Below are 11,184 nucleotides of genomic sequence, written 5' to 3' on the forward strand. Positions count from 1 at the left end.
CTCATGAATGAAATCAAACCATTCTGAGACAGAAAAAACTTTCCGGGCACAATTTAGGAGCTGCAAACAGTTTTTGGCAGGTGAAAACTGTATTGTAATGGTCCTTTTAAGGAATTTCAGCAGTTAAAAAGGACTGAGTGGGCTTTAATCTGTCAGATATAATCCTCATAAATGAATTCAAAAAACTCACTGAATCACTGAAACAGCTTTAAATCACAGCATTTTATGGTTTGTAGGTAGGTTAAATAATGAAGTCATATTTGTAAAAGAGACCTTTTCTTTATTTGATATATAATCCATCCGTAAATCATGTTAATTACAGTCTAGTTTCAAAATAAAACAATGATTTTAGACATAGCTAAGCCTACCAAACACGTATAAACATCAGAAACAAGAGCCTATAGTAGCCTATGCCTATATTCTCATGTAAATGTCATGCCTGGTTATATAAATTAACTGCAAACACTTCTTTAGCCACAATTGTAATTATTATTCGGTTACAATAAACGTTAAAGTTTCACAAAGACATACTTTTGCTATTACCATGGACATAAAGTTATGTGTATTTGCTCGTTGAGACTGTTTGATCCAGATAAAAGCAGCTGTAGACTTAAAGCGGAACAATAACTGACTTCCACTGTCGGAACTTTAACAGTGTGACATCCAGCGGAAGTAAACCACACAAACGCTAGTAGCATTAGCTCAATTAGCTGCATGCACGTATTGGATTTCCTGGAAGACGATATTATTGTCGTAGTGCAGCTAATTACTTCATTAAACAACAATGTCTTCAGTTGAGTATTTGAGAGAGTTTGTCAACGAGCGACTAACTGTTGCTGCTGAAGAAATATTCAGAGTTTTTGAGAAAACTATCGTCGAGTACGAGGAAGAGATCGATCGTCAGCGCAAACTGTTGGATATCGTTTGGAAACCTGAAATAAATCTACACAGGATAGGTGTGTAAAACATGTTCTTTGATATACTGACAAAGGAGTGTGACATGTAGCATCCTGATGGGTTAAATACACACTTTTAATTTAATTTGATGTCGTTTTTTACTATCATCACAGTAGTATCCTCTTCCTTTTGTTGTCTGTCCCTCCAGAGCTCCCACAGCAACATGTCTGCAAAGAGAAGGAGGTTCTCACTGACCAGCAGCTCTGTATTCAGGAGATGAACTCCAGTCTGGACCAAGAGGACCCAGAGCCTCTACAAATTAAAGAGGAACAGGAGGAACTCTGCACCAGTCAGGAGGGAGAGCAGCTTGAGCAGGAGACTGAAACCTTTATGATGACTCCTACTTATGAGGAAAGTGACCACAGTGAAGATCAGACTCTGTACTTTAATCCTGACAAAAGTGCAGCAGTGACAGAGCTCCCAGCTAGCATGTGTATCACTTGGCTTAAAGACGAATCTGACTGGGAAAATCCTGAAGTATCAGAACCAAACAGTGACCGCCAGCTCCTCTCTCACAACTCTCATGTAGCTGAGAGCCAAGATCAGAAAGAAGGCAAGAATGGACACTCTGGATCAACTATTAAGTCTTTCAAATGCGACACCTGTGAGAAAACTTTTAAGAAAAAGTCACATTGGCAGAGACACCTGAGAATTCACACAGGCGAGAAGCCATACTCTTGCAACACGTGTGGGAAAAGATTCACGCAGAAATCAATATTGAACGGTCATATACGAATCCACTCAGGTGAGAAGCCGTATTCTTGTGAAATATGTGGGAAGGATTTCAGATGTAGCAGTAACCTGTTGAACCACATGAGAATCCACACAGGAGAAAAGCCGTTTACATGCAAAATATGTGGGAAAGACTTCCGACAGAGTAGTGAGTTGACATCCCACCTGAGAATCCACACAGGCGAAAAGCCATTTTCTTGCAGTACGTGTGGGAAAAGATTCACTCAGAAGTCAATATTGAACACTCATGTAAGAATCCATACAGGTGAGAAGCCATATTCTTGCAAAACGTGTGGGAAAGATTTCAGATGTAGCAGTCAGTTGATACGCCACATGAGAACACACATAGGTAAGAAGGAAGCCGTACCTTTGCCAGATCAATATTCTCTTTTACAATTTTTAGATACTTCAGCGGTATGAGTGGGTTTTGAACTCTCTAATGTTGAGGCTGAGAAACCCTCTCTTGTGGTGTTGGGTCACTTATTTAGTCATCCTACCAACTAGTTTTTTTTTGTCTGCATCATGTCATTAATTGAAATTTGAAATTAATTGAGAGAGCAGAAATGTTCAGATGCTTCAAGCCGCCAGGATTTGTGAAGTCCATCACTCTGTTTTTTGCAAAAACTGTAAAACTAATTAAACCTATCTCCTCCCCCGTTTATTGCTTGATTGACACTATTTTTGCTACGCTTTCTTCAGACTGTCCTCCACAAATGATCAAGACAGATTTTTGAATTATTAAAAATTGAGCCCACAGTGCATCAAAATGTTTTACTTTAAACTGCTACTGCAAATGCTCGCTAAATAAATCTCCAATGTTCTTGAAAATAAATGACAAGATGTTGATGCCATGGTAGATGTTGTGTGGTGGATTAATTGTATCTCAAAAACTGAATGTTTGACAGTATTTTGAATTCTATCATGTAGGCTATTGCAGTCAATTGAAATAGAGCATCTTTAAACTTAAGTTTCCCACTTATTGAGCAATACATCTTTGTAAAAATAACAAATTACAGACATCTCTATGCTGTCTAGATGAAGTACACCAATTCTCCAAATGTTGTCTTGATAACTGAATTTTTGACACTACTTTGAAATCTGCCTTTACATGCACTCTTGGTGAGTGCCAGGGTTGATGAAGTCATTAGGCCTTTCCCATTTCCCAGTTTGTACATCCCTGATTCCTTTCCTCGACTCCTCTCCTCGCGTCTTAGTCCCTCCCACGGGAGATGCGAGCGGAGGAGGCGAGGACAGAGGAGTGAAGGCAACAGGCATTGCAACAAATGAGACATCTTTGCCTCGGAGCCGTCATTTTAATGCAACGTCAATTAAATGTGACTTGTGGCACAGCTGCATCAGCCGTCCATTGTTTTTTTTTACCAATGTATTTTATGATCTCTCTCAGATGTGCATACATTGTTCATGACAACTTAAAGGCTATATTTACTAGTATTAATTCAATTCACAATGTGACATAATGCAACAAGAATGAACGGATGTTGGATCTTTAACACACAAATTACAACCTTTATATATTGTATTGTGTTAAGCACTACATATGTTTGTATGAAAAGTACTATACTGTACAAATAAAGAGTGGCATTATATGATTGAGTGATATATATTATACACACAACACACATGTCTATCTACATGACAACATGAAATACAGAAAATTTGAATGTAAGAGAATGTTCTTGATATAATAATTTGCCGTCAGCAGCTGTTTGCACTTGATTGAATATTTTCCCACTAAAAAGTCACCAAAATGAAGCAAAATCACATTTTTCCCAACAGTGAAGTTATTGGATATCCCACAAATATTCACCAAAGTGATGCAAAAGCACATTTTTCCAAACTTAGTGTTGGAGTATAACCAACAGGAGACCGTTGATGTGTCAAAACATTTTGGTGGCACTAAACTTTATAACAGTGAAGGTATTGAATACTTGTCAAAAGAAAAAAATCACAGACATGATGCAAAAGCACATTTTCCCCAAAATAACTGGTGTACTATTATCAGGAAGAGACTAATGATGTGTGAAGGGATTTTGGTAGCACTACACTGTATAAGAGTGAAGTTATTGAACGTTTTTGTATCTCCTTTCGGCATTGCACTCAGGTGAGAACCCATATTCTTGTAACACCTGTGGGAAAAGATTCAGTCATAAATCAACATTAAACTGTCATATAAGAATCCACACAAGTGAGAAGCCATATCCTTGAAAAACATGTGGGAGAAATTTCAGATGTTGTAGTGGCTTGTTTGTCCACATGAGAAAAGACCACACAGACGAGAAGTCATAACGGCAACACCTGCGGGAAAAGATAATGAGCAATGTTTTAATTGGCAAGGCATAAAAGAGTATACAGACAAGTAGTTTTCTATTTGAACCCACACAAGTGAGGAGCCGCATGAATGCAGCACTCAAAGTTTTTCTAAAATCTCTATTTTGTTTTGTTTTGTCAGGCAAAACCATCAAGCTGTCACGATATCTTGTAATGAAGTAGTACATCAACAGTGCCATCAAGTGTTGTTGAATGATATTGCTGTATTTCTCCGATTGCTGTTAGTAGCAGTAGTTGCAGAAACAATTCCTTTCAGTTCAGTTCATAGTTTCTACAAATATTTGACCTGTTTGACCTGTTTTTCCAGAAATAACTGGTGTACTATTATCAGGAAGAGACTAACGATGTGTGAAGGGCTTTTGGTAGCACTACACTGTATAACAGTGAAGTTATTGAATGTTTTTGTATCTCCTTTCGGCGTTGCACTCAGGTGAGAAGCCATATGTCAAATGTTTGACCTGTTAAATTAATATTATTTTTTCACTATGTTTATACACTACATATGTAGGTTATCTGAGTGGATGGATGTTGATTCTGAGAAACTCTCCTATAAATGTAAACGACTGACGTCTTAAATGATAATATATATATATTTTCTCCATCTCAACTAGCTGCTCTAAAATAAAATGCTATATAACCTGACAGGGGCCATTGTACATGAGCACTTGTACAACACATGTTTTATACTTTAAATACAAATTTTCTGATTGTAATTTGGTACATTTACTAATATTTTTGAATGAATGGGTGTTTTTACACTGTGTTATTGCTACTTTTACTTACCTGTGTAAAGTTCTTCCATCCTCGCTAAAAGACTGTGTTTTTATTTTACATGATTGTCTGCGAAATAGCTCTAAAAGTCATCAGTTAAATGTAGTAGTAAAGAGAAAAAATAACCTAATTTGTCACTGTGAAATGAAGCAACACATGTACAACCCTAATGAAAGCTGAAAGAAAAAAATAACTCACTTCGACTGTCGGAACTTAACAGCGTGACACCCAGCGGAAGTAAACAACACAAGCGCCAGTAGCGAGCCTGCATGGTCGTGTTGAATTAGCTGGAAGACGATATTTCAGTTATAGATAAGATTAATATTTAATGTGTAATTAAGCAACAATGTCTTCAGTTGAGTCTTTGAGAGAGTTTGTCAACGAGCGACTAACTGCTGCTGCTGAAGAAATATTCAGAGTTTTTAATAAAACTATCTTCGAGTACGAGGAAGAGATCGATCGTCAGCGCAAACTGTTGGATGTCTTTTGGAAACCTGAAATAAAGTTACACAGGAGAGGTGTGTAAAACCTAATTGTTAATAATTAATACCACAAGACAGAGGACTAAGATTTATATATGATCACTATACATATTATGGTACTAATTTGGTCACATGTCTGCATTTCTAGTGGTATAATATTCCCTTTGTTGTCTGTCCCTCCAGAGCTCCCACAGCAACATGTCTGTAAGGAGGAGGAGGTTCTCGCTGACCAGCAGCTCTGTATTCAGGAGAGGAACTCCAGTCTGGACCAAGAGGACCCAGAGCCTCCACAGATTAAAGAGGAACAGGAGGAACTCTGCATCAATCAGGAGGGAGAGCAGCTTGAAGTGAAGCAGGAGACTGAGACCTTTATGTTGACTCCTACTGATGAGGAAAGTGACCACAGTGAAGATCAGACTCTACTTTAATCCTGACAAAAGTCAGAGTGTAGCAGAGACAGAGCTTCCAGCTAGCATGTGTATCAGTTGGCTAAAAAACGAATCTGACTGGGAAAATCCTGAAATATCAGAACTAAACAGGGACCACCAGCTCCTCTCTCACAACTCTCATGTAGCTGAGAGCCAAGACCAGAAAGGATTCTTTATGTTGACTCCTACTGATGAGGAACGTGACCACAAAGATCAGAATAAGGACTTGAATGCTGATAAAACTCTAAGTGAAGCAGAGAAAGAGTCTGTAGTCAACATGCCAGTTATAATCTCTGTGGTGTCAGAAGCACACAGTGAGAAGCTCCTCTCTCACAACTCTCATGTAGCTGAGAGCCAAGATGAGAAAGGAGGCAAGAATGGAGACTCAGGATCAACTAGAAATGCAGAGCCAAAACTAAAGAAAATACATCACAAAAGCAACAGTCACACTAATAATGTAAACAACTTAACAATGTCAACTATTCACTGTAATACTAGCATGGGTAAAAAATTGTTCCAGTGTGATACTTGTGGGAAAGCTTTTAAGCATAAGTCATCACTGGACAGACACATGAGAACTCACACAGGTGAGAAGCCATATTCTTGCAACCCTTTTGGGGAAAAACTTAAGAAGGGACATCACAAAATGAAAAGTCCCAGTAACGATGTAAAAAACTTTACCATGTTAAAAATTCACCGTACTACTCCCACTGGTCTAGAAAAAAAGTCTTTAAAATGTGACGTTTGTGGAAAAGGTTTTAAATATAATTCAAAATTGCAGAGACACCTGTTAATCCACACAGATGAGAAGCCACATTCTTGCAAAACATGTGGAAAAGAGTTCAGATGTAGCAGTCACTTGACAGGCCACATGAGAACCCACACAGGTGAGAAGCCGCACTCTTGCAAAATATGTGGAACAAATTTCAGACGTAATAGTTGCTTGTTGGTCCACATGAGAAGAGCCCACACTGGTGAGACGCCGTACCGTTGCAAGATCTGTGGGAAAAAATTCTTTGATGCGTGTGTATTGTCGAGCCATAAAAGATATTTGCATTGTAATGGAAATTCTGTCAATTTCCCTAGATGAGTCCTAATGAACGTTGAAATAAAGATCTCAAACAGATGAAATGTCTTTGTTGTATTTTATTCTTATAGGAAGAGGCACTGGTTATACAGAGTCACACAGAGTCTGCAGAAGACTGCCTGCAGGAGATTATTACAATGTGATTATATAGAAATCTGCAACGGAGAGTGTGGGAAAAGGAGTAGTTTTACACAGATAAGGAGTTGTTTCACACAGTGTCCCAGTAGAAAGCCAACACAGTACATAAAAAATGTAAGTGGAAATTAAACAAGACTAAATAAATAAGGGAATTAATACAAAGATACATTAATTTAAAACAAATTAAACAATCTAAAGCAAATTAAAACAAATGCTTTATGGAATGGGCCCCAGTTCTAGTGGTTCATGGTCAGAACACAGAGGAATTCACAGAAGTGAGGAGCCACATAATTTTAGTACATCAAGGAAAAGTTTTAACCAAATCACATACTTGATTTGAGGATCAATATACACAGGAGAAACCATAGAGCTGAAACTCCTGTGGAGACGTGTTCACCAGCGAAATTAAGTAATAGCTACATCTCTAATGAAATGGATACAATTCCCCATTGAGTAATACTGAGTATAAAAAAATATACCAGATATAAAAAAATAACAGGAGAATATAAAATGAATATAGTGCAGGGTAACAACTGAGATACGGGACTATTAAAAATGTGAATATAGTGCTGGATAATAAAATATAGGAGATATAGATATTAAGAAATTTCAAATATGTAATATAATGCAGGATAAGCATTGAGGTAGAGATTATTATTTTTTTTAAATAGACTAAAGTGCAGAATATGTTTATATGTTATAAATATAACATATATGAATAAGTTAATATGTTTTTATTTTAAATAATTTCTTTGAAATAGCTCGAAAAGACATCAGTTAAATGTAGTAGTAAAGAGAAAATAACCTGTTTCCCTGTAAAATTAAAGCAACACAGATGTACAACCCTAATTGAAAACGGAACGAAAAGCTTTCTCACTTCCACTGTCGGAGCTTAACAGTGTGACATCCAGCGGAAGTAAACAACACAAGTAAGTGCTAGTAGCGTTAGTCAGCTGCTTGTTTCTGCTGGAAGACGAGTCGTTGCGCATCTGTTTCATTTGTAATTAATTAAACAAGAATGTCTTCAGTTGAGTATCTGAGAGAGTTTGTCAATGAGCGACTAACTGCTGCTGCTGAAGAAATATTCAGAGTTTTTAATAAAACTATCTTCGAGTACGAGGAAGAGATCGATCGCCAGCGAAGACTGTTGGATATCGTTTGGAAACCTGAAATCAAATTACAGAGAATAGGTGTGTAAAACTGGTCTTTTCATAAATAGTAATAGAGGAGTATGGTTTCACATTCAGCCCACCAAATCAGCCTTTCAGACATGTTAATATACAGTATAGGCCTACTGCCCCATTTTTAGTTAAAATGAAAGTCTAATTTATTTTATATATTTTTATTTTGCACAGTTTAAAACTACACAACATAACAAAAAAATAATAATAATATACGTGCAGGAAGAGGCAAAAAGCCCACTGGGCTTATCTGAAGCCTCCACCTAGAGACAAGATTAATATAAAGAAACAACATGAGTAATAACAAACAATTAGAAAAAGATATATATAATAACAATAACAATACAGTAAATATATATATGAAAAAAGACAATCTCTAATCTCTCCTTTAAAGTTAAAATAATTAAGTCATTGCAATTTCTCATGCTTTTATTGTATTCTTTGACGAACTACTCTTCAATACCTAATCTTTCAATATGTATTGTCATTTGCAAATATTTGATTCTACACACACAACATTAAAAAAACAACTCTATGGAATAAATCTATATATGATGTACTAACATAACATGAAAAGTATAAATTGATAGAGAAGTAATTAGCTATACTCATTTACATTCACCCCAGACAGTGTTTTTTTTTTTTTTGCTGCCATCCCCTTTAAACCCAGCTGTTAAAAATGTTAAATAAAAATAAACGTACTCATTTATTGTCTATTTAACCATATAATAATATAAACCGCATATAAAAATGTAAACTATACATGCTTATCATGCTTTATGTCATTGCAATGAATCATACTATACAGCTAGCTACTGTATCGTTGCAGTATCTGGTCTCTCTGTTAGCATACTAAAACTACGTTGATTTCAAAAGTACGTTTTTGTTTTAACCACAGTCTTTAATTGAAATAAATTATATTTTAAGCATTAATCTGTTGTTGCAACAAGTATTTAGTATCACTGATTTAATGTCTTTATATTTGAGACCAATCTCAAAATAACATTCTATGAACCTCTCCCACGGGTCTCTGCGCTCCAGAGAGCGGAACAGCTGCTCTTGCAGCGAACAGCTGCATGCGTTTCTCGTGGTGAGCCCTGGCTGCAAAACAAATTTCCCCTCATGGTACAATAAAGATAACTTAACCTAACCATTGTTTTCATGATGCCAAACTGACCCAGAGGTACATTAACATTTGCAAAATCTCGCAAAGGTACACCTTTAAACTTTGTTTTTTTCCCCCTCCATGTCCCTCCCCGGGCTCCATTTAAAAACAGGAGTAAATATACAAAAATGTTATCTTCTGAGATGTCTGTTTTTCTCACAGTAGTATCCTATTTCTTTTTTTCTCTGTCCCTCCAGAGCTCCCACAGCAACCTGTCTGTATGGAGAAGGAGGTTCTCGCTGACCAGCAGCTCTGTATTCAGGAGTGGAACTCCAGTCTGGACCAAGAGGACCCAGAGCCTCCACAGATTAAAGAGGAACAGGAGGAACTCTGCGTCAGTCAGGAGGGAGAGCAGCTTGTACTGAAGCAAGAGACGGAGACCTTTATGTTCACTCTTACTGATGAGGAAAGTGACCACAGTGAAGATCAGACTCTGGACTTGAGGTTCGATGAATCTCGGAGTGTGGTGGAGGAAAAGCCTCTAAGCTACATTTCAGTTATAAGCGCTGTAGTATCAGAACCAAACAGTGACCACCAGCTCCTCTCTCACAACTCTCATATAGAGAGCCAAGATCAGAGAGGAGGCAAGAATAGAGACTCAGGATCAACTAGAAATGCAGAGCCAAAACTAAAGAAAAGACATAACAAAAGCACAAGTCACAGTAACAATGTAAACAACTCTAACTTGCATAAGATTCACCGTAATACTCACACAGGTAAACAGTGTTTCAAATGTGACACATGTGGGAAAACTTTTCAGTTTGAGTCCTATTTGTATAGACACCTGAAAATCCACACAGGTGAGAAGCCATATTCTTGCAAAATGTGTGGAAAAGATTTTCGATATAATAGTGTCTTATTATGCCACATAAGAACCCACACAGGTGAGAAGCTGTATTCTTGTAACACCTGTGGGAAAAGATACTGTCGGACAAACGATTTAAAGACTCATATAAGAAGCCATACAGGTGAGAAGCCATATATGTGCAAAACCTGTGGAAAATATTTCAGATCTCACAGTTACTTGATGGGTCACATGAAAACCCACACAGGTGAGAAGCCATATTCTTGCAACACATGTGGAAAAGATTTCAGACGCAATAATGGCTTGTTGGTCCACATTAGAAGAGCCCACACTGGTGAGAAGCCATACCTTTGCAAGATCTGTGGGGAAAGATGCTTTGATTCGTCTCATTTGGCAAAGCATATAAGATCGCATACAGGCAGTTAACCTTGTATTTGAAAAATATGTGGGAGACCATTCAGGTTCATGGTCAAAACATAGGAACTCACAAAAGTGAGGAGCCACATAATTGCAGCACTTGTGGGAAAAGTTTTAGTCAAATCACAGACTTGATAAAACACCTGAAGATCAATATACACAGGAGAAACCAACAAGCTGAAACTGCTGTGGAGACTTGTTCACTAGTATGTAATACAGTTTTTTTTTTTGTAATAACTACGTCTTTGTAACTGAATGTATGTAATCCCCATTGAAAGGAGGTCACAATGTCTAACTGTAATGAAGTGATGCATTTATAACAATGCCATCGAGTTTTGTTAAACTAACCTAGTTTTTCCTTCATATTTCTGCATTATCATCAGTAATCATCATTTCTGTTGGCAACATTATTGCTTCTTTGAAAAATCTTTGTTGCACATGAGTTCATAGCTCCTATGAAAGTAGGTCTCCTACTTTTGAAAATATTAAATGTCGTGAAAAACAAAAGTTTTGTTATTTTACCACTTTGTTCAGTTTGTTTTTCTGCATTTGGTGGATGAAATTATTCTTGACTTTCTCGCTGGACTGGAGAGTTTTTCAGACACTATCGGAGCATTTAATTCTAAAAAGTGACAAGCGACAAATGTAGCAATTTATTCAAACCATCAGGTT

General features: G+C 37.1%; 3 protein-coding genes across 4 annotated transcripts; all 3 read left to right on the forward strand.

Moving 5' to 3' along the window:
- The first annotated feature begins 632 nt into the window (after positions 1–632).
- On the forward strand, positions 633–3,296 carry LOC141769769 (uncharacterized). The gene is made up of 2 exons (XM_074639172.1): positions 633–956; positions 1,106–3,296. The coding sequence occupies exons 1-2, from the start codon at positions 785–787 to the stop codon at positions 2,107–2,109; spliced, it is 1,176 nt and encodes a 391-aa protein (XP_074495273.1). The 5' UTR covers positions 633–784; the 3' UTR covers positions 2,110–3,296.
- Positions 3,297–4,845: 1,549 nt separating this feature from the next.
- Positions 4,846–6,850, forward strand: LOC141769773 (uncharacterized). 2 transcript variants are annotated; one of them, XM_074639179.1, is made up of 3 exons: positions 4,846–5,327; positions 5,475–6,222; positions 6,307–6,850. In XM_074639179.1, the coding sequence occupies exons 2-3, from the start codon at positions 5,679–5,681 to the stop codon at positions 6,807–6,809; spliced, it is 1,047 nt and encodes a 348-aa protein (XP_074495280.1). In that variant the 5' UTR covers positions 4,846–5,327; positions 5,475–5,678; the 3' UTR covers positions 6,810–6,850. The 2 variants fall into 2 exon arrangements, with proteins under 2 accessions (XP_074495280.1, XP_074495278.1); XM_074639177.1 differs by having other exon boundaries at positions 5,475–6,850.
- A 1,016-nt stretch (positions 6,851–7,866) lies between these two features.
- Positions 7,867–11,019, forward strand: LOC141769768 (uncharacterized). The gene is made up of 2 exons (XM_074639171.1): positions 7,867–8,134; positions 9,488–11,019. Exons 1-2 carry the CDS (start codon positions 7,963–7,965, stop codon positions 10,519–10,521), a joined length of 1,206 nt encoding a protein of 401 aa, XP_074495272.1. The 5' UTR covers positions 7,867–7,962; the 3' UTR covers positions 10,522–11,019.
- Positions 11,020–11,184: the final 165 nt, after the last annotated feature.

This window comes from Sebastes fasciatus, chromosome 6 (assembly GCF_043250625.1).
Source record: "Sebastes fasciatus isolate fSebFas1 chromosome 6, fSebFas1.pri, whole genome shotgun sequence".
Taxonomy (NCBI): Eukaryota; Metazoa; Chordata; class Actinopteri; order Perciformes; family Sebastidae; genus Sebastes; species Sebastes fasciatus.